Source organism: Amblyraja radiata, chromosome 9 (genome assembly GCF_010909765.2).
Source record: "Amblyraja radiata isolate CabotCenter1 chromosome 9, sAmbRad1.1.pri, whole genome shotgun sequence".
Lineage (NCBI taxonomy): Eukaryota > Metazoa > Chordata > Chondrichthyes > Rajiformes > Rajidae > Amblyraja > Amblyraja radiata.
In genome coordinates, this window is record NC_045964.1 from 42,936,369 (window position 1) to 42,960,786 (window position 24,418).

The following is a 24,418-nucleotide window of genomic DNA, read 5'->3' on the forward strand; positions in this document are numbered from 1 at the left end:
CATTTGAAATAAATATAAATGCTCATATAAACTGTGCATAGCTTTATCTTTTACAATTACAATTTACTACCAGTTTATAATAGTGTGTCTCCCTGAACAGTCATGTAGGCAATAAGACTAAAAAAATTATGCGCAAATTTTACAAAAGTGCACATTTTTATTTTAGGAGCTACAATATTGTTGCAATGGGAACCACATTTTAACAGGAATATCATAATCATAAAACTAATAATAAAACTTAAGGCTGCACAGCGGTAGAGTTGCTGCCTTACAGCACCAGAGACCCAGGTTCAATTCTGACTACGGGTGCTGTCTGTACGGAGTTTTACATTCTTACTGTGACCGCGTGGGTTTCCTCCCACTCTCAAAAGGCATACAGGTTTGTAGATTAATTGGCTTCTGTAACTTGTAGTAAATTGTCCCTAGTGTGTAGAATAGTGCTAATGCGCGGGGTGATCGCTGTTTGGCGTGGACTCGGTGGACCTTGGGGCCTGTTTCCACGCTGTATCTCTAGGTCTAAAGTCTAATGAAGAAGACACAAAGGGAAAGGAAAAGGAGCAAAGGAAAAAAAGAGTGCAGAAAATAGTTCTCAGCATTATGGAGCAATAATTCCAGAGACAAAGACTAATGTTGGCAATGCGGTAGAGGTGATTTGGACTATACACTCGTTCATGCAAAAACCTGGGGCCTGGTCAATCATCAATTACAGATATGGATGGAAAAATGGCAGCCAAAGTTGAATCTGCGCAAGTGGAAAGTGTTGCACTTTGAAAGGTCAAATGCAAGGGGAAAGTATGCAGTTAATGGCTGGACCCTAAATACCATTGATATACAGAAGGACCTTGGGATCAAAGTTCATAGCTCCCTGAAATGGTAATGAAGATAAATAATATGCTTGGCTTCATCGGTCAGAACATCGTGTACAAGAGTCAGGAAGTTACGTTGCAGCTTTATAAAACTTTGTTTAGGCCGCATCCCGGAACATGTGTGTAATTGTAGACAACCCTTTACAGGAAGGATGTGGAGTTTTGGACAGGGTGCAGAAAAGATTTACAAGGATGCTGCCTGGGTTTGAGGGCATCAGGTATAAAGAGAAATTGGACAACTTAAATCGTTTTCTCTGGAGTGTCAGAAGGTGAGGAGAGACCTAATAGAAGGATATACAACTATGAGAGCCATGGATAAGGTAGACAGTCAGAATATTTCTCCTAGCATGGAAATGATAAATAACATAGCTTTAAGGTTAAAGAGGGAAAGTTTAAGGAGATGTGCAGGCCATCATTTTTACACAAAGTGGTAGATGTCTGGAACCTGCTGCCAGAGGTGATGGTGGTGGAAGCGAATACGATCATGGCATTTAAGCAGCTTTTAGATGGGCGCATTACCATGACAAATTTAGATATGGCTCATGTGCAGGCAGAAGGGAATAATTTAATTTGTCATCATATTTGGCGCAGATGTCGTGGGTCAAACGGCCTGTTGCAATGTTATAACATTCGATGTACGTACATAAATCTGGTGTTCGTAATCTGGGAAAGATCCGTATCGAAGGCCGAGGGGGGATCTGATTGAAACTTACAAAATTGATAAAGCTCTTTGAAGATTGGTTTATGAATGCAACCAATCATATATATCTTAGCATCACTAATCCCGCCTCACTGTATCATTTATACTAACACCCACTTCTCCCGCTACACAGTTCAGTAGCAGGCTGGAGCCAATGACTACTAATATGTTGTTAAGTCTGAATGTATATTAAAGACTATTTTGAAGTTACACGTGTGTAATGTCTCATTTACACTCTTGATATGTTAGATGCAGAAAGGCGTTTCCTGGATTGCAGTGAAGGACCATGGGCACAACATGAGAATAACCAGTAGGCTATTTTGGACAAGGATGAAGAAAATGACTGGAGAAAGAATGCTACCCTCTAATTAGCCATTTTGTATCTAGTCTGATGATCACCAAGGCATCAAAACATTTGATTCCAAGAGCGAATTCATTTTTTTCGCAAAGATACGATACAATCTTCTTCCCCTCAAAAACAAGAGGACATAGCTTTGTGAGAGGATCTTTAAAAGAGATACGACGGGATTTTTTTTTTTTTTGCACTGGCCGATGCAAGGATCTGGACTCAAGCGACAAGTGGAGGCTCTGCAGTGGCCATGTGCTCGACTGGATCGGGCACGGCTCCAAGAGACTGAGCGAGCGAACCAGACGTGGCCTATAGTGGCACAGAGCGGTGAAGCACTAGTGGAGGATGCCAAAGGTTTCACTTGGCCAGGTGGATCCTGCAATGCCACAAGGACAATGGGCCTTTATGGCTAGCTGCACTTTAAACATGGACTTTGAAAATGACGCCAAAACCTGACAACACTTGTATATTGTCTCAGTAGACTATTTCCATACACTTTGTACTTAATCTACGACTGTGCTTATGTACAGTAATACTTTGCTGCACTGCACCTCTGTACATGTGACATTAAAGAACCATTGATAATGAGGTGCTGTTCCTCCAGTTTGCGTGTGGCCTCACTCTGGCAATGCAGGAAGCCCAAGACAGAAAGGCCAGTGTAGGAAGGGAAATTAAAATGGTTAGCAACTGGGAGATCCAGTTGGCCTTGGCTGACCGAGCGCAAGTGTTCAACAAAATGATTGCAGAGTCTATGTTTGGTCTCGTTGATGTAAAGTAGGCCACTGGATGCAGTAGATGAGGTTAGAGGAGGTGCACATGTACCCGTCTCACGTGGAAAGACTGCTGGGTTCACTAAAAGGATGGGAGCGAAGAGACATAGGGACAGGTATTACACCTCCAGCTGTTTTAGGGGAAAATACCAGAGGAAGGGGTGGTTTGGGTGGGAAGGGATGAGTGAATCAAGTAAATAAGTAAATTTTATTTATATAGCACGTTTAAACCAACTCGCGTTGAAACCAAAGTGCTTTACATAAAATAAATAATTAAGTTTCCGTACATCCATAGAAAAAGAAAAAAAAAGAAAAAAATGACACAACACATTATAGAAATCAACATGAACGTCCCCCACAACAGAATCAAAATTTTCCACTGTGGGGAAAGGCACCAGAAAGTTCAGTCCTCTGCCTCTGTGATCACCCGAGGTCGGGGCCTATTTGTGGCCTCCGCAGCCAGTCCGATGTTTTCAGGCCCTCTTGCCGGGAACACGGAACCCCGGCGTCAGGTGAACACTCCTCAGCGGCTTGGAATGTCTGGAACGGCCGCCTCCTCCCTGGAGACCGCGGCTCCCGAAGTCCTCAGGCCTTCGGAGTTGCAGAGGGAGCGGTCTCTGCAGAAGGTGGAAAGGGGTGGGGATCGGAAGGTGTGACTAGTAGTGGGATCACATTGGAGGTGATGGAAATATCGGAGAATGATGTGTTGGATGCAGAGACTGGTGGGGTGAAAAGTGAGGACCAGGGAAACTCTATCCTTCCACATGGGGCAAGCACTGTCTTTTTTTTTATAAATCACCATCTGCAGTTCCTTGTCGGTGTGGGCCAATGGGCCTGTTTCCATGATGTATCTGTAAACTATTGCGGACACGGTTCTGGCCTGGAAACTCATCTTTTGGAAGAAACTAAAAATAATTACAATTTTCATTCCCAAATTATTATTATTACAAAATCACAATTTTAACTATGGCTTTACAACAATAAGCAACATTAATTCTTTTCATAATACTCCTACTAATGACACTGTAACAAGCATCCAGCTAAATTTCAAAGGCACTGCAACTCTGACTATTTTTCAACTATATTGTATTAGATAATGAGGCTTTTTCTCCAGGAACCAGAATTGTTTGCTCTTCTCACCTTGTGTTGCTGTAGAGATGTCAGATGGCACATTCCTTAGTGAAACATGTTTGTTGTTGTTGCCAGGCAACTGCTGGAGTCCTTGACTCAGTGTCCGTGCTGCGGTACACGTTGCTGAACTTTGCAACAATGTATCTGAATGTTCTGGCAACGCACCACCTGGGTGAATGCGATTTGTCGTGAATGCAGAAGTGAACATTTGTGACTGAAGGAAAGACAAAAATTAGAACCAATAAGAGCCACTGTGCAACATGCAACAAGACCTCCCAGATTCTACCACTCACATCATGTGGGGCAATTTGTTTACCACCCACATCCCAATGACATAGGTTAATTGGACTCTGTAAATTTCCCCTAGTGTGTAAGAACTGGATGCAAAACGTGAGATGACATAGAAATAGTGTGAATGGGTGATCGATGGTCAGCGTGTTCAGTGAGCCAAAGGGCCTGTTTTCATGCTGTATTTCTAAATTAAACTAAAAACTAAGTCTTTGGGATGTAGGAGGAAACTAGAACTTGTGGAGGAAAACTATTGGTCATAAGAACAGTTAAATTCAACTAACATACAGCATTGAATCTAGGTCGCTGGCACCGTGAGGCAATGCCTCTCCCAGCTGCACCACTGGAAATCAAAGCTTTGCATCGAAGTTCAAGATAAAATTCAGCTTTGCTGGTATGGAAGTACAGACATCAGTCATTTACTTGTTACTCAACTTTTGTATCTTTTGTATTCTTTGCAGCTTGTTTTGTAACTTGTGTAAATCATTGTAACTGGTGACCTTGGTAACTTTGTAACATACCATAGCTGGATGAGTAAAAGATAAGGTGGCGAGATGTGAGAAGACATGTGATTCAGAGCAAGAATGGACTAAGACAAGAGATAAGGGTGGCAAGATATGAGAAGACATGTGATCTGAAACAAGGATGGACTAAGAGATGGAAAATAACTGGCAGGAGAGGAGATGTGGCTGCAAGTGATTGGTTATTGCTAAGGGAATGTCTGCAAGTGATTGGGTATGGACATATACCTGGGATGGAAACATGCCATAAAAAGAAGCGACTCATTGTATGAGGTGGGCAGTCAAGCGATTAACATTTTGATTGTCCCAGCCTTGATTTGCAAATAAAGGTTTGAACTTCTCGAAGAATTCTCCACGTCGTCTGACTTAATCTCGAGAATCGGTAACCACGACAAAATTGGCGTAGTCGGCAGGATCGGAAAGAGGCCCGTTCGGTAAAGGACGACCAGCCGAGGGCACTTCCCAACCCTTCAGGGGCTCCCCGGGACAACAGGACAAGGTTTTAAGTCTTTGGGAGAGCGTTTCCTCAAATGCCCTATCAGGAACAAAATAAATCTGGAAATAAGCCCAGACAGTGGTATCTAGAGTGGTATCTACAATGCCCTCCATAATGTTTGGGACAAAGACCCATAATTTATTTATTTGCCTCTGTACTCCACAATTTGTGATTTTTAATAGAAAAAAAATCACATGTTGTTAAAGTGCACATTGTCAGATTTTATTAAAGAGTATTTTTTATCCATTTTGGTTTCACCATGTAGAAATTACAGCTGTTTTTATACAGTCCCCCCCATTTCAGGGCACCGTAATGTTTGGGACACATGGCTTCACAGGCGTTTGTAATTGCTCAGGTGGCTATTGTGTGTAACATAGTAATATATACAAAATGCATTACAGTAAACCATCCAGACTATTGCAACTCCAAACCAAAGATCTTTACCACCAAGCCCAAAACAACAGGCACATTGGATTACCATCCACTGCAGGTTTCCCTCTGTCATACATTGTCCTGAATTGAAAATATTAGTCTGACCCACTGGGTTCCTCCAGCACTTTGTGTTTTGCTCATCCATTCATGTTATTAGAACTAAATATTGGAATTTCCTGCCCAACAGCACTGTAAGAGAACCTTCACCAAAATTATTTCAAGACAGCAGCTCACCACCACCTTCTCAAGAGCAATTAGGGATACGCATTAAATGAAGTCTTTGCCAGCAATGCCCAGATCATAAAATACGATGAATAAAAATACCTGGAGCTCTAGCTGACGTTCTTGAATTTTTTCCAAATGGCTCAGTCGTTGATTCGAGAGCATGCTTAACTGGGCCTCCAGTTCTCTGACTCTCTCTTTGTGATTCTTGGACTTTGGATCCTGAGTCGACACTTTTGCTTGATGTTCTGCCATGTGCTTTACTTGTTGATCCATTTCCTGAAGTTTAGTTACCAACTCAGTCACAGTAGCAATTTTAGCCCCAAGGTCACACTGAGCCTACATAAAATAAATTTCAGTTAATTAGAAAGATAACAAATATCTGAAAAACTTAAATTTGATTGCACAAATCAAACATACAGTTCTATCCAATTCTCAAATGAAGAACTCATTACATCCATCAAATAATTTGCATGGCATTTGTTCATTTTTGAGGTTTGTGAATTAAAGTTAAATCGTATTTTTCTGATGTGGGCATCGTGGTGAAGGTCTGCATTTTTCTCATATCACTAACGCAATCCAGGTGATCCTAAATCATGAAATGTCTTAGATAACATGAAAGTAAACCTGGAATTATTTACCCTATTGTAATCTGAGGCAAGAAGTATGGCGGATTGTCTACTTTAGCAAGGCTGAAGTCTGTGCCAGCACTGTGCAGTAAAAGACCAAATATTACAGCTTCGTATCATGCTGAGAAATCACCAAATGTAAAGAAGCCTCTGAACAGAGACTTGGGCTCTGAGAAATACAACAGATGTGTGACAGCAAGGAGTCAATAAGTCTAGCCATCTGGGGTGTTTGCATATTCACAGAACTAGCCTTCACAATACCTTCCTAAAATAGAGGCACCTTGTAGATGAATTGTATCCCAAAGTCCTTCTAGAAATATTGACAGGCAGCAGTTTGCTTATACATGTCATGAGCATGACTTTTGTCCGACTGCTGTCAACATTAGAGCGAAAGTGCTGAGGAGTTTCAAAACTTATTTCTTCACTTGAAAATGTGTTCTTATTATACAATTCTAACAGTGAAATTAAGGTGACATAAGTATCATAAAGGAAAGAGAAATATTTATGCAGGTCAGCAAAGGAAGAAGGAAGATGAATGCAAAAGCAATGTTACATCAAATGGAATATATACATTTCTATAATTAATTATAGAGAGGGGTGTGTGTGTGTGTGTGTGCGCGCATCTTCTCTAAAAAACGACGTGCTAATGGTAAAACTTTTACATATTCCGGATTTATCCCATCGACTCCGAAATTGTCTTACCTGAAAAATTCATGCATTATTTCTCGAGTTATTAATCAAAATGTTCAGAAATCTAAAGAAACTTTGAAACAAAAATGGCTGGCTTTGGCTGATGACGTCACAATGGCTCTGCGTGCTGCCGTCTTGGGTCTGCATGCTGCGAGTGACATCCCCCACACCCCGCCCTCCTCCCCCCGTTATTCAAAAGTCGGGCCGCCGATTGAAGACCAAAGATCATAGCTGAAGACTGTGGTCGACGCTCGCTCGAGCCTTAGGTCGGGTCCGGTCCTTGGCTTGCCTCGGGTCCATTCCTTGGCTCGGCTTGCCTCGGGCCTTCCCCCTCCGCTCCCTCTCTCTCTCTCTCCCCCTTCCCCCACTCTCTTCCCCCATCTCTGTCTCTGCCCCCTCTCTCTCTCTCTGCCCTCTCTCTCTACCCCCTCCCTCTCTAGACGAGGCTGCGAGTTGGGGGTTATGCGTGAGTGGATAGGGCGGGGATGGGGTAAAAACCCTACCACCTCTCTCCACCCCCCCCTCTCCCCCCCCCCCACCTCACTTCATCTGAAAAATTCATGCATTATTCTGGAGTTATTAATGAAAATGTTCACAAATCTGAAAAAACTTTGGGGAAAAAACGCTGGCTTTCGCTGATGACGTGATAATGGATCTGCGTGCTGCCGTCTTGAGTGTGCGCGCAGCCGTCTTGGGTCTGCGTGCTGCGAGTGACGTCCCCCCCACCTCTCCCTCCTCCCCCTGTTATTCAAAATATGCTGGGGAACGCTTTCTCTCGGGGTTGGCTTTCTCTCGGCTCCTCTCTCTCCCCCCCCCCCCCCCCCCCCTGACCTCTCTTCCCCCTGGCCAACCACCCCCCCTCCCCCAGGCCTCTCTTCCACCTCCCCTCCTACCCCCCCCCCCCCGCCCTTCTCTGTCTCTGCCCCCTCTCTCTCCCTCTCCAGACGCGCCTGCAAGTTGGGGGTTATGCGTGAGCGGATAGGGCGAGGATGGGGTAAAAGGAGCGAATGAATAATATTAATATAATATCAAGGGGGGTGGTTAATGTGTGTGTGTGTGTGTGGTGGAGGTCGTTAGTGTGTGTGTGGAGGGTGGTTAGTGTGTGTGACGCCACAGCTGCCTCCCCCCACCGCAAACGTGCATTGAGGGGACGGGACCCAACGCGTCCCACTTGGTCTAGTTAAACCTTAAAAATGGGGCTCTCGAGCATCAGAATTACTGCATTCAGGACAGTATTGGTCCACTGTCTATTGACAGGATCTTTAGTCAGGACAGGGTTACAACAGAGATACTGTGTTCCAAAGGATAAACTGGTAATTCGGCAGTTGAGATGCTGACAGGTGGACAACTGATATACAAACTGCTCTTTGTAAAATAAACTGGTCAATTAGCTGAAGTCATGTTCATTGGTACAGTGACCCGGGAAGGGTGTCAGTATATCCAGTAAAATTCTGATAATCTGGCACCATTGGGATTTTAGTAAACAAAACACCCTTGCCACACATATGGTCCCATAGGGTGAAATCTCTTCCTTGTCCTTCAAAGTCTCGCAGCAGAAGTGCCCAAAACTGTGGTATTATTAGCCTGCAATAATGTTGAGGGCAAGAGAGACGTGAATCCCACACAACTAAAACATGGTAGGCTGGTTTTGATGGGATCAAGGGAGAGTTAGCAATTGTACACAAGATTGGCTTAGTGGAAGAAGTCAGAAGTGTGAATTATATCTGCATGGAATCAGTTCATAAAAATGAATTATTGACGGCTGGGGTGGAATTTATCAAATATGTTCAGGAAAGTTTCCTCAGGCAAGATGTAGGGCCCTAAAAAAAGAGATGGCAAAGCTTCATCTAGTTCTAGGAAATTGGTAAGGGCCAGTGAGTGAAGTGTCTGTGGGTGAGCATTTTGGAACCAGCGATCATTATTCCATTAGCTTTAAAATAGTTATGAATAAAGACTGGGTGAGCCCACAAGTTAAAATTCTTAATTGGGTCATGGACAAACTTAATGGTATTTGACAGGAACTTGGTGAAGATAGGTTGTTTGTGGGCAAAAGGACATCCGGAAATTTTAAAGGTGAGATCTCATGGGCATGCATGTTCCAGTTAGAGTGAAGGGCAAGGCAGATGGGAGTAAGGGAGCTTAGATGATGAAAGAAATTGTGGCTCTAGTTAGGAATAATAAGAAGCACCAGGACAGGTAAAGGCAGCTGGGATCAAGTGTATCCCTGGAAGAGTTTTGGGAACCGAGGAGCATACTTAAGAACAAAATCAGCAGTGCAAAAAGGGAGCAGGAGATAGCTTTGGCAGACAATATTATGTAAAGTTTTAAGCAGATTTAAGCAATATGCATTAAGGGAAAGAGGGTAACTGGAGAGAGCACAGGAACCTCAGATGCCAAAAGCAAGTTCAAGTTCGTTTATTGTCATGTGTCCCTGTATAGGACAATGAAATTCTTGCTTTGCTTCAGCACACAGAACATAGTAGGCATTTACTACAAAACAGATAAGTGTGTCCATATACCATGATATAAATATATACACACATGACTAAATAAACTGATAAAGTGCAAATAACAGAAAATGGGCTATTAATAATCAGAGTTTTGTCCGAGCCAGGTTTAATAGCCTGATGGCTGAGGGGAAGTAGCTATTCCTGAACCTGGTTGTTGCAGTCTTCAGGCTCCTGTACCTTCTACCTAAAGGTAGCAGGGAGATGAGTGTGTGGCCAGGATGGTGTGGGTCTTTGATGATACTGCCAGCCTTTTTGAGGCAGCGACTGCGATAAATCCCCTCGATGGAAGGAAGGTCCGAGCCGATGATGGACGGGGCAGTGTTTACTACTTTTTGTAGTCTTTTCCTCTCCAGGAGGCTCAAATTGCCGAACCAAGCCACGATGCAACCGGTCAGCATGCTCTCTACTGTGCACCTGTAGAAGTTAGAGAGAGTCTTCCTTGACAAACCGACTCTCCGTAATCATCTCAGGAAGTAGAGGCGCTGATGAGCTTTCTTGATAATTGCATTAGTGTTCTCGGACCAGGAAAGATCTTCAGAGATGTGCACGCCCAGGAATCTGAAGCTCTTGACCCTTTCAACCATCGACCCGTTGATATAAATTCAGATTCAATTTTAATTTAAAACAAATGGGGCTGTGGGTCCCCCTCCTACTCCTTCCAAAGTCCACAATCAGTTCCTTGGTTTTGCTGGTGTTGAGGGCCAGGTTATTGCGCTGGCACCATATGGACAGTTGCTCGATCTCTCTTCTATACTCTGACTCATCCCCATCAGAGATACGTCCCACAACAGTGGTGTCATCAACGAACTTGATAATTGAGTTCGCACTGTGATTGGCTACGCAGTCATGGGTATAGAGTGTGTACAGCAGGAGGCTGAGCACGCAGCCTTGAGGTGCTCCCGTGCTGATTGTTATCGAGGCTGACACATTTCCACCAATACGAACAGACTGTGGTCTGTGAATGAGGAAGTCGAGGATCCAATTGCAGAGGGATGCGCAGAGACCCAGTTCTGCAAGTTTGGTAACCAGCTTGGAGGGGATGATTGTGTTAAATGCTGAGCTGTAATCGATGAATAACAACCTGACATATGAGTTTTTGTTGTCCAAGTGGTCCAGAGCGGAGTGGAGGGCCAGCGAGATTGCATCCACTGTTGATCTGTTGTGGCGGTAAGGGAACTGCAGTGGGTCCAGGTTTTTGTCGAGGTAGGTGTTGATTCGCTCCATGATCAACCTCTCAAAGCACTTCATCACCACCGGCGTTAGTGCCACTGGTCGATAGTCATTGAGGCACGTCACCTTACTCTTCTTGGGCACTGGTATAATTGATGCCCTTTTAAAGCATCAGAAGTGAGAGGTTGAAAATGTTCGTAAAAACTCCAGCCAGTTGGTCCGCACAGGTTTTTAGAACACGACCGTGTATACCATCAGGTCCAGGTGCTTTTCGGGGGTTCACCCCTCTGAAGGATTTCCTGACGTCGGCCTCTGTGACTGAGCATGAAATGCCATCACAACGAATGGGGGATCGGGAAGGCACATCAGTGTTCTCCCTATCAAAGCGTGCGTAAAACGCATTGAGCTCGTCAGGGAGTGATGTTTCGCCAACATTCGAGCTGCCTCCTGGTTTCGCCTTGTAGGTCATCTCTGTGGGGAGCCACAGGAGATGCGCAAGGACCTCTATGATCATTATCCTATTTTTACCGTGGATAAAGACATGTAGAATGGGAAGTTGGAACAGTTAATGGATATGGCTTGAGAACAGTCTATAATACGTTTGAGGTGGTGCTGGACATCCTAAGGCATATTAAGGTAGATAATAAACAATAGGTGCGGGAGTAGGCCATTCGGCCCTTTGAGCCAGCACCACCATTTAATGTAATCATGTCTGAACATCCACAATCAGTATCCCGTTCCTGCCTTCTCCCCATATCCCCTGACTCGGCTATCTTTAAGAGCCCTATCTACCTCTCTCTTGAAAGTATCCAGAGAACCGGCCTCCACCGCCCTCTGAGAGAGAATTTTTCAGAGACTCACAACTCTGTGTGAAAAAGTGTTTCCTCATCTCCGTTCTAAATGGCTTACCCCTTATTCTTAAACTGTGGCCCCTGGTTCTGGACTCACCCAACATCGGGAACATGTTTCCTGCCTCTAGCGTGTCCAAACCCTTAATAATCTTATACGTTTCAATAAGATCCCCTCTCATCCATCTAAATTCCAGTGTATACAAGCCTAGCCGCTCCATTCTCTCAGCATATGACAGTTCCGCCATCCCGGGAATTAACCTTGTGAAACTACGCTGCACTCCCTCAATAGCAAGAATGTCCTTCCTCAAATTTGGAGATAAATCTCCCGTGCCTGATCAGATATATCGGAGGACACGAAGGGAAGCTGGGGTTAGTGTCATTAAGCAATTAAACCTTAATTAATAAGAATAAAGCATTTAGCAGAAATAAATCAATGTCCAACAAGACAAGAATTGCTACAGAATTGCTGCCAATGAACTTTCATCGCATTGTATATTTAATAGTTCTGATAAAATATTAAAAAAATTATAATCATAATAAAGACCCAACTATGACTGCATATGCAACCTACCCCTAAGTCATGACCAATGCCGACTGCCAATGTGTATCTTTATTTCCATGAATATTGTAATATTAAAAAAATGTCCATTTACAACAATTTCTTGCATAAAAATACTTGGCTGCACAATTCATTGCAATTTTTAGCATGCCACTTATCATTGCTATTACTATTATAAATGCATCAACAGATTTCACCAACCTTAAGCAGAGGTGCAGTTGCAGCAATGGCTGATGCAGTGGCAGCTGCTGTCATAACAGTATTGGGACAAAAATTGGTCTCTCTCGCACCCAGTGTAAAAGATTCCTTATCATCAAAAGAAGACTTCACCAGAAGTTGCGCTTCCACATATTTTCCTTTGGGACCAGTCAGCACCTTTCTGGGAATTAAAATTGTACTAAAGTTCAACACAACCTTGACAGGAATATGAACACTTTTTGAATTGAATGTTACTGTCTATGTATGAAGTTCCTTTTGTAAAGTTAGAGAGAGATGCTTCTATAAGTAATGGGAACACCGTTTCCACAATATTTTGACTTATTATATACCCATATACATAGATTGTACTGCAGAGTAATCAAAAACTCACTGAGACTACTTTAAAACAGCAACATGCGTTAATTACAAAAATAAATATAATTGTATTTTATAACAAAGAATTGGAAAAGCAATGGTATTGTATTGTTGTGGTGTGTGCAGTATTGAACCATCAAATTTTTCAGGATTAATTGATTTTAGTTAGGGGAGAGGAGGCAGTGAGGGGGCAGAGAGTTGGGGGGGGGGTGGGGCAGACATTATATTGTCAGGACAACAACCTAACCCTTAATATCAACAAGACAAAATAGGTGGTTATCAACTTAAGGAAGCGACGGGATGACCAAACATAACCCTCTCCTCATCAACAGAGCTGCCTTATATCCATATCACCAGTAACCTAACCTGGTCCCTTCACACTGAGGCAGAGATCAAGAAAGTGCATCAGTATATTTACTTTCTTAGGCTTCTGAGAAGATTCAGCATGTCCACAAAATTTCTCTCGAACCTCCAGTGTGCTGCAGAGGTATTCAGTCAGGATGCAGGCATGGCAACTGCTCTGCTTTGGACACCTGAATCTGCAAAAAGTGGTGGACACAGCTCAGTCCATCCTTCCATCCAGTACAAATGCAGGGTGGGTTGCATCAAGAAGGCTGGAAGTATCATCAAGGATGCCCTGGCCATTGCCTTTTCTCGCTTCTATTTTCTGGTGGAAAATACAGGAACTTGAAAGCCCAGTTGTCCAGATTTAACAACTGCTTCTTCCGCATTGTTATCAGATTCCTGAACGAAACTCCTCTTTCACACCCCATTCCTGGTGGTGCTGCCATGTACTCTTACTCTAACATTCAGTTATTCCATTGTTGTTGTTTTGCACTTGTCATTGTATTTATCATTACTGTATGTATACTGTTTATTCTGTGATCAAGGAATTCCATTGCACCCTGGTGTATATGACAATAAACTAATCTACAATATTAATTTTATTCTGTGGGGATAAGAATTCACACTTGCCAAATTAAATCCAACACCTCTAAAAGGATGCTACTGCCAAGCATAAGTGTCCTACTACTATTATTTCAGAATTCTACAGATACCATTTTCTCCAGTTCCATCTCCATCAAGACCTACACCCTTGCTTGCAAATCACAAAAAATGCACCATTGGTCATTTTACCACTTACCTTCCCACTGTCCAAGATTCTATCACTCAATGTAAGTGAAGAGGCAATTTATGTGTACTTATTTTAATTTAAAACACTATATTCACTACTCATGATTTGGGAAGACCAAGCACACATCTGCTGACTGCTTTGTACAACATTTCCACCGTCAGAGGTATCATTTTTCAGTTGAAATGTTAAACTTAGTCGCAGCTGCTCTATTGGAATCTACAGCATTATTCCAGCAAATGGCTTGATGTTCTGGTCAATATTTATCCCTTAAATCATCATCGATAAAAGCAAAATCAAGTATCACAAAATAAGCATGTTCATGAAGTTTGTTATAGACAAATTGTCTGCTATCATGCTTTATGGCTCTATTTAGAAGTGGCTCGAAAGTGGTTCAGAACATTGGGGTCTTCAAAAACCTTATCGAGTACAAGACTTTGCTTCAATGGAGATGGACTTCAAAAAGAGTAACCATGTATAAATCAATAAGGATACCAGTTTAATGTATGCCGAAAATACACCGAGGCAGCACATCAATAACAAATTTTATAGGTGATTCCATTTTAAGAATAAATAAACTATTCACAGAAAGTCGAATAGAGATTTAACTGAAGAAGTAACCGCATTCTAATTGTTGCTATTATAAGTCCAGAAACAATTTGATTGGCTATTAAAATTATCACCACAACTTACCGCTGAACAATGGCTTTCATTGCTTCTTTTTGCCCTCCAGTATAGTGGGAAATCAAAATATCATTTCCTGAAAGGCATGCAAATTGAAATTACACCTTTATGCAGCTACCACAGCAAATTACAAATAAAGGAATTGCTATTTTGCAACATTTGTCATCTACACTCTACCATCCAAGAGGATTGCATGATATGATTAAAATACTGCAATCATGCCTCAAGATATTTACAACAGCAAACTGTTCTCTCATTTTCTTTCCTCACTGAATAGCCTGACATTTGCTTCATAACAATTTGAACAGGTAAAATTGGAAACAGGTAATTCAGATTTGACTCCCCAAGGTAGCATCCAAGGCCTAACCACCTTCAGCTGCTTCATCAATGACCCTCTTTCCATCACAAATACAAGAATGGGGATGGTTACTGATGATTGTGCAACATTCAATTTCAATCATAACTCTTCAGCAAATTAACTAGTTCATGCCACAGGCAACAACACCCAGAAATGTTAGGCATGGACTGATAAATGCCAAGTAACTTTATAGGACAGCAACAAACAAAAAAAACATACAGAATGACTAATTCCAACAAGTGACAGCCTATTGAATGACTTTACTATTGTCAAGTCTTACACCATCAGTTTACTGGGGATAATTGTTGAACATAAACCTAAAACCCACTTACCTGCACCGCACTAAGGTGAGAGGCTAAATATGCTGCAACAAGTAACTTACCTCCTGATAGCTCAAAGCCTTTTCACTATCTACAAGGTGCAAGTCAATAAAGTGATTGAATACTCTCCACTTGTCTGAATAAATGTAGCTCCAACAACAATCAAGAAGCTGGACTTCAATTAGGAGAAAGCTTACTTGATTGGTTCCTAACTTTATACGAAAGTATACCAAAGCTCTCAAAAACCCTCTTCTTAAATAGCAACTCACAAAAATACTATTAACTCCCAGACAACAAGCTGCAGAATGTCCACAATTTATGGACTGTTCTGTAGTTCAGCTTATTTCACACCTGCGAAGAGACCCTGCTTTTTAGTTTTAATTTTAGAGGTACAGCGTGGAAACAGGTCCTTCGGCCCACCGAGTACGTGTTGACCAACAATCACCCCATACACTAGTTCTATCCTACACTGCAGGGACAATTTGCAGAAGCCAATTAACCTATAAACCCTTTGAACTCCGGTACGAACAAGCACCCGTAATCAGGATCGAACCCAGGTTTCTGGTGCTGTAAGACAGTAACTCGACCGCTGCGCCACTGTGCCGCCCACCATCGAAAACATGGACTGGTTTGATGAGAGACAGGAGTTATTTAACTTCAAATGCAAATGTCTCAAAGGAAAAGTACCAGCTCTACATGTACCTGATTACCAAGGTCCAGCAGAAAACCAGTAACCTAAAAATATGATTGGTAGGGGTCACAACAACCTGCTGATAACTATGATATGTATGGGTTCTTCAGCGCAGTTAAGGCCATTTAAAGCTCAAACATTTAAGGTAATACTCCAATGAGAGTCAAGAACGTATGAATCTATCAGATAGAGAGGCATTCGACACCGGCTGAAAGATACACTTCAACAATGGCTCTGTTTTTGATGTGAGCACCTTTGACTACATTCCTTAGCTCTTCCAGCTCTTCCAGCATTCCTTAGCTCTATCCAGCTCTTCCTAACCAAAAAGCCTAAAAGCCCATTGACCAACTAAAAACAAGGCTTTGACAGAACATAATATTCCAGCTGAAGTTCTTAAACTTAATTATGTAGGACCCTAGTGAGATTGCATTGGGAATAATGTGTTAAGGCTTGGTCTCCCTACTCAAGGAATAATGTAATTATAATAGAGTGAATGCAGCAAGAGTTCACTGAATTGATTCCTGGCTGACCATATAAGGAGAGTTTAAGCAGACAGAGATCATGGAGTTGAAAATAATAAAGAATGAACCAGCAAAAACATTTTAAAAAAAACAGGGGTAACTAGAACCCAAGGAGTCAAAAAAAGAAATCAGTCATTCCGTAAAAGGACGGGAAGAAATCTCTTTACCCAGAGAGAAGTGAATGTATGGAATTCTCTACCCTTGTGAGCTATGGACTCCATCATGCATTTTATATAAAGCATAGATTGACAGATCTTTGGATATTCTTGGAACTAAGGAAAATTGAATCATGTAAAAGATCAGCAATGCTCTACTGAATGGCACAGCAGGCACAATACTGAATGGCCCTGAACTTTTTCTTATGTATCTTATGTTGCGGGGAGAAAACCCCAAGAAAGAATGAATAGAAATCGCCCATTTCCCTTTGAAAGTGGGTTATAAAACTAGGCATAAAATATCTTTGAAGGAACCTGACAAAAGAATTAATGCGAACTGAGAAAAATATTTTTCACTCGGAGGTACTCACAATCTAAAAGGGTTGTTGAGGCTGAAATCTTCATCACTTCTTTCAATTCAAGAGAGGGAGTGCAGAGAATTTCCAAATGGATGGAAACTAACCATTCGGAGAAACTCAGGGGTCCATTAATGTAAACCATGCATATTTGCAAAATAATTCCAAAAGCTGATAGAATATTAGCCTTTCTCTCAGGGAGTTTGCAATGCGAAAGGATAGAAGTTATACTACAGTTTTATAAAACTCACGGTAATATACTGGGTACAGAGCTACTAATGCCTGGAAGTATTTACTGACCTAATAAGAGACAGATATTAAATTATCAGATTACAATAGGACAAAATATTGATTAAAACAGGCAAGCTGAATAGACCTGGCATAATATTCCCTTCAGTACAGAGATTAAGAGTCTAATTAAATTGTTTAGAATGGCTAAATGATTTGAAAAGATTTACTGGATTTTAATGGGGTCCAAAACACAGAAGATAAAATTAAATTGAAATGACATTTGTCACAGGGAATTTGGAGCACCTTTAATCAAAATGGTACTGCAGCCATGTCCATAGAAAATGTCAAGACTAGTATCTGTAAATTTTTGGACAGCTAACATTAATGATTACGCTTAAGTTGGGGTGAGTGAAGACAAAATTAAAAATAACATAACTCAATAAGTCTAACAAGCCCTAGTCCATTCCACCCTCTGCTTTCAAAATTAACAAAATATCTCAACTTATAGCATTTTTACAGTAAATAAACAGAAATGGCAGGAATGACTCTTATTCCCATGAACTAAAGTGGAAAAGTATTCATGGAAAACCATGGCAAGTTATTTCAGTCTGCAACTGAAGGAGGAGAGGAAGAGAAGTTTGCATTTCATATAATAGTATTAATTTGTTAAGTGTTTAGGAATGCTAACCACAATTTGAGATTTGGAAAGCAGCTGGAATTTTTACATCAACACTGATGGGAGATACTATTGCTGTTTATGTGTTGTTCCTTATCTCCTGGAATGTAACTCCTTTGTAAATCAAGGAATACCTGCACAGTAAAATATATGTCCAATGCATGTTGTTACATTGTCAGAATAATGTTAAATCCGTTTGGAAGGATGTGTCTTAGTCATACCTTTGAGTTTGCTGCCATCTGCTGCTGCTTTTGGAAGGTCTTCCACCGTTCTATGTACATCACTTGAATTTGACCACTTTTTTAAAAAAAACGAAAAAATAAAATTCTCAAAAGACATTTCATAAATGCATCAGGCCTAAAAAACAAATCAAGAATATATTTTTAAAAACCACTACTTTGTTGGGGCTGGGAGCATGTGGTGTGGTGCAAGTGAAGAGAAACTGTGAGAGAAAAGAGACGTACCAGATATTTCCTCTGTTTCCATGTTCTGCCACAATCCCCAACACACCACCCCTTCACCTTTGTTCCCCATGTCAGAGCCTTTCTTTCAATTACTGGACATATGCATAGCAGATAAACCATCACTCTTGTGCCTGTAGTTTCTGTTCGATTCACCTAGACCCCATTGAGGACATTGGACTTTGTCTGAGGCAACGATGTGCTACAATGCTGATAACTATATTGTGAATGCTGTATCTTTCCCCTTTGCTCTATCTACTGTACTTGAGTTTGAATTGATTGTACATATGTATGGTTTATCTGATCTGTTTGGATAGCATACAAAACAAAGCTTTGCACTATACACCAGCCCCTCACACTCTCCCCCACCGACAAGTGCGTGGCACTGAGCAAGACTAATGCACGTAAGGCTGCTGGCCCTGACGGCATCCCCGGGCACGTCCTCAGTGCTTGTGCTGCGCAGCTGACGGACGTCTGGACTGACATTTTCAACCTGTCACTTGCCCAAGCAGCTGTCCCCACGTGCCTCAAAACCACCTCAATCGTGTCGGTGCCAAAACACTCCACTGCAGCGAGCCTCAACGACTTCCGCCCAGTTGCACGTACCCCCATCATCACTAAGTGCTTCGAGAGGTTGGTCCTGGCACACCTCAAAGGCTGCCTACCTCCCACACTGGACCCCCACCAGTTCACCTACCGCCAGAACAGGAGTACGGAGGATGCCATCTCCACGGCACTTCACTCCGCCCTCTCCCACCTCAACAACAGAGACACCTACGTGAGAATGCTGTTCATCGACTTCAGCTCAGCATTCAACACCATCATCCCCTCCAAACTGATCACCAAACTCAACGACCTGGGCATCAACCTCTCCCTCTGTAACTGGATATTGGACTTTCTAACCAACAGACCCCAGTCTGTTAGGTTAGACAACCACATCTCCTTAACCCTCACCCTGAACACCGGCGTTCCACAGGGCTGTGTGCTGAGCCCTCTCCTCTACTCCCTCTTCACCTGCGACTGCACACCTGTACATGGTTCCAACACCATTATCAAGTTTGCAGATGACACAATGGCGATTGGCCTCATCAGCGACATCGAAGAGTCAGCCTACAGGGAGGAGGTCCAGCTCCTAACAGCGTGGTGCGCCGACAACAACCTGGCCCTTAACACCAAGAAGACCAAGGAGCTCATTGTGGACTACAGAAAGACTAAGGGTGGCACACACACCCCCATCCATATCAACGGGATGGAGGTGGAGCATGTTGCCAGCTTTGGGTTTCTGCGTGTCCACATCTCTGAAGACCTCTCTTGGACCCACAATACCTCAACTCTGATCAAGAAGGCTCACCAGCGTCTCTTCTTCCTGAGACTAAAGAAAGTCTATCTGTCTCCTCAGATTCTGGTGAACGTCTACCGCTGCACCATCGAGAGCATCCTTTCTAACTGTATCACAGTATGGTACGGCAACTGCTCTGTCTCCAACCAGAAAGCACTGCAGAGGGTGGTGAAAACTGCCCGGTTCCTCACCACTTCCCTCCATTGAATCTGTCCAGAGCAAGCGATGTCTGCGAAGGGCGCGCAGCATCGTCAAGAACTGCTCTCACTCTCCTCCCATCTGGGAGGCGCTACAGGTCTCTCCGTTCCCGGGCCAGCAGGTTCAGGAACAGCTTCTTCCCTGCGGCTGTCACCCTACTTAACTCTGTACCTTGGTGATTGCCAGCCACCACCCCGCACCCCCCCCCGAACATTGCACTACTGCTACGATAGATAGATAGATAGATAGATAGATAGATAGATAGATAGATAGATTCTACCTCTGTTTATACTGTGTACATCCATCCACAACGTACTTAATGCTTACTGCACTAAAACTTCCGTCTGTACTACATATATCCCATCCAGTGTATCCATACTACAATGTCCCACCGTACACATATTTCCCCACCTATAGTATACCCTTATCTATAGACTACTGTATATATCCTCCTCTTACTGCCTATGCTGCTCAACTGCACTTTCTTAGATATTATTCCACCACATGCACTGTTTTTGCACTTCTGGTTAGATGCTAACTGCATTTTGTTGTCTCTGTACAATGACAATAAAGATGAATCTAATCTAAATGTGACAATAATAAACTTAGATTTAAGTTTAAATTTAAGTTTCATGAAGCCAGTAAGTTTCAGTGCAAAAAAACAAAAAAATTAAATCCCAAGCCATAGAATGCGACATAAATGGTTTTTTTTTAAACATTGTGCAACCTACTTAGATAGGTAATGATTTAACTTAATTTGTTGATACATGGTTCAAACTGGAAGACCGATTTCAATATTGCAAGATAAGACCTAGCAAACATAGGCACCTAAAAGCTACTTGCAGGTAGATCTACTTCACAAAGTGGGAGTTATTCACAATAATGAGATTTCAGGAAGCAGATGGGCTCTTCGGGAGTATAGAAGATATAGACGGGTACATAAAATAAGTTAGGAAGACAAAGAGAGGACAAAATATCACTGGTGGGCATTATTAAGGAAAATATCAAAAAAATTTAGAAGTATATTAACTTCAAATGGATAGCCAGGGAAACAGTAAAACTGAGCTAAACAGTGAGGGAAGTGGGGTCAGCAAATTGGAAGTGTAAGGATGGAGTTAAAGGGAAAGAGAATACAGGAAATGTACAGAAGTCTTCCAAATTAATGGACAGAAAGTTCAAGAAGGGATAAGAGTAATGTCGGGTGAAATTGTGACTGGTGTGAGAAGTAAGGTGAATACCAAATTAAAGGTGTTGTATTTGAATCCACGTAGTATAAGAAACAAAGTGGACGAGCTTGTAGCACAGTTAAAGATTGGTCGGTATGATGTTGTGGGAATTACAGAGACGTGGCTGCAAGAGGATCGGAGCTGGGAACTAAATATTAGGGGTTATACGTCATATCGGAATGACAGGAAGGTGGGCAGAGGGCGTGGGGTAGGTCTGTTGGTCAGGAATTAAATTCAGTCCTTAGTGAGGGGTGACATAGGATCTGAAAATGTAGTAATTGTGGATAGAGCTGAGAAATTATAAGGGTAAAAATACCCTAATGGGAGTTATTTACAGGCCCCCAAACAGTAGCCAGGATATAGGGTTCAAGTTACATCAGGAAATAAAATTGGCATGTAAAAAAGGAAATGCTACGGTGGTCATGGGAGATTTCAATAGACAGGTAGACTGGGAAATCAGGTTGGTACTGGACCCCAAGAAAGGGAATTTGTAGTGCCTTTGAGACTGATTCATAGAGCAGCTTGTCGTGGAGCCGAGGCAATTTTGGATTTAGTGTTATGTAATGAACCGGATTTGATAAGGGAACTCAAGGTATAGGAGCCATTAGGAGGTAGCGACCATAACATGATAAGTTTACAAGGTTAATTCCCGGGATGGCGGGACTGTCATATGCTGAGAGAATGGAGCAGCTGGGATTGTACACTCTGGAGTTTAGAAGGATGAGAGGAGATCACATTGAAACATATAAGATTGCTTGGACACGCTAGAGGCAGGAAACATGTTCTGGATGTTGGGGGAGTCCAGAACCAGGGGCCACAGTTCTGGATTTAGAACAGAGACGAGGAAACACTTTTTCTCACAGAGAGTGGTGAGTCTGTGGAATTCTCTGCCTCAGAGGGCGGTGGAGGCAGGTTCTCTGTATACTTTCAAGAGAGAGCTACATAGGGCTCTTAAATATAGCGTAGTCGGGGGATATGGGGAGAAGGCAGGAACGGGATACTGATTGGGGATGATCGGCCATGATCACACTGAATGGCCGTGCTGGCTCGAAGGACTGAATGGCCTACTCCTGCACCTATTGTCTATTGATATTTTTAAGGCAGAGATAGATAGATTCTTGATTAGTACAGGTGTCAGAGGTTATGGGGAGAAAACAGGAGAATGGGGTTAAGAGGGAGAGATAGATCAGCCATGATTGAATGGCGGAGTAGATTTGATGGGCCAAATGGCCTAATTCTACTCCTATTCCTTGTGACCTTATGACCCATTCAGGGCCAAAGCGGCAATCAAAACAAGTAGCCAGAAGATTTAAATTGATATTTCTCATCTGTTTTTACAAAAAAATATTGTCATTGGATATTTCATGAAGGGGACAAGGATATTCTAGAATATATAATAAGGTGGTATTAAAAGTCCTAGCAAGATTAAGTGTAGATAAATCCTCAGCAACTGGCTGGAGTTTTTGCCTCTCAATACTGAGGTCAATATTACACCAACATCAAGAAGCACCATCATCCCAGTGCCAAAGAAAAGCAATACCTCGTACCTACATGAATACCGTCCTGTGGCCTCGACATCCACCATCATGAAATGTTTTGAGATGCTAGTTATGGAACGCATTAAATCCAGTCTACCCAGCGGCCTTGACCCACTGCAGTTCACCTACCACCATAACAGGTCCATCGACGCCATCGCCCTAGCCCTACACGCATCCATAGAAAAACTGGCTAAGAGAGACACCTACGTCAGACTCCTATTCCCAGGAGTCAATATCACCAACAACTTCTCCTGGACCACCCATATTGAAGCAACGACCAAGAAAGCACACCAAAGCCTCTACTTCCTTAGAAGGCTGAGGATGTTTGACATGCCCCCTACAACTCTCACCAGCTTCTAAAGATGCACCATAGGAAACATTTTATCAGGATGCACCACAGCTTGGTTTTGGAACAGCTCCAAGACCGCAAGAAATTGCAGCAAATTGTAGACGCAGCCCAGACCATCACACAACCCAACCTCCCTTCTATTGAAGATGGACACAAAAAGCTGGAGTAACTCAGCAGGTCAGACAGCATCTCTGGAGAAAAGGAATAGGTGACGATTCGGGTCGAGACCCTTCTTCAGACCTGATCCGCTGTTAATCCAGTTTTTTGTATCTATCTTCAGTTTAAACCAGCATCTGCAGTTCCTTCCTACACATTTTGTCTGCTCCACTGCAAAATGTCAAGGTATGCCTACTTTGAAGAAGTTCTCCTCCTCTGACGAGAGTTCTGCAACATCCTCTCTCGCGGCTCCCCTTGTGCTGTCTAACCCGCTGAGTTATTCCTGCTTTTTGTGTCTATCTTTGGTTTAAACCAGCATCTGCAGTTCCTTCCTACACACCTCCCTTCTATCGACTCCATTTAAATCTCACTCTGCCTCAGCAAGGCCAGCAGCATAATCAAGAACGAGTCGCACCCTGGCCACTCCCTCTTCTCCCCTCTCCAAATCAGGCAAAAGGTATAAAAGTGTGATACGCACACCGCCAGATTCAGGGACAGTTTCTTCCCAGCTGATATCAGGCGACTGAATCATCCTACCACAACCAGAGAGCAGTGCTGAACTACTATCATAAGATCATGTGATAGGAGTAGAATTAGGCCATTTGGCCCATCAAGTCTACTCCGTCATTCAATCGTGGCTGATCTATCTCTCCCTCCTAACCCCATTCTCCTGCCTTCTCCCCTTAACCTCTGACACCCATACTAATCAAGAATCTATCTATCTCTGCCTTAAATATATCCACTGACTTTGCCTCCACATCCTCTGTGGCAAAGAATTCCAGATTCACCATCCTCTGACTAATGAAATTCCTCCTCAGCTCCTTCCCAAAAGAACATTATTTAATTCTGAGGCTATGACATCTAGTCCTAGACTCTCCCACTGGTGGAAACATCCTCTCCACATCCACTCTATCCAAGCCTTTCACTATTTACCTCTTTGGTGACCCTCGGACTTTCCTTAATCGGACTTTGCTGGCTTTACCTTGCACTAAATGTTATTCCCTTATCATGTATCTATACACTGTAAATGGCTTGTTTGTAATCATGTGTTGTCTTTCTGCTGACTGGATAGCATGCAACAAAAGCTTTTCCCTGTACGTACACGTGACAATAATAAAATAAACTAAACCATGAAAACGTACACCAAAGGGCACCAAGACAACTAAGGTAACGTGTCTCAATGACTACTGACCGTGGCACTAAAGTCCACGGTAATCAAGTGCCTTGAGAGATTGGTTATGGTGCAGAGTAACTCCTACCTTAACAAGAA

The 24,418-nt window shown here is 42.6% G+C and overlaps 1 protein-coding gene across 5 annotated transcripts in view; it reads right to left on the reverse strand.

Moving 5' to 3' along the window:
• kiaa0586 (KIAA0586 ortholog) overlaps positions 1-24,418 on the reverse strand; it is a 371,111-nt gene that overhangs the window by 335,981 nt on the left and 10,712 nt on the right. For 4 of the 5 annotated variants that reach the window (XM_033027180.1, XM_033027181.1, XM_033027182.1 and 1 more), the window contains exons 3-7: positions 18,103-18,178; positions 14,583-14,649; positions 12,386-12,563; positions 5,878-6,114; positions 3,826-4,030 (exon numbers count right to left, since the gene is read on the reverse strand). In XM_033027180.1, the coding sequence (XP_032883071.1) occupies positions 3,826-4,030; positions 5,878-6,114; positions 12,386-12,563; positions 14,583-14,649; positions 18,103-18,178 (763 nt within the window). The remainder of the gene's footprint in view (positions 1-3,825; positions 4,031-5,877; positions 6,115-12,385; positions 12,564-14,582; positions 14,650-18,102; positions 18,179-24,418) is intronic. The other variant, XM_033027183.1, reaches the window with a different exon arrangement.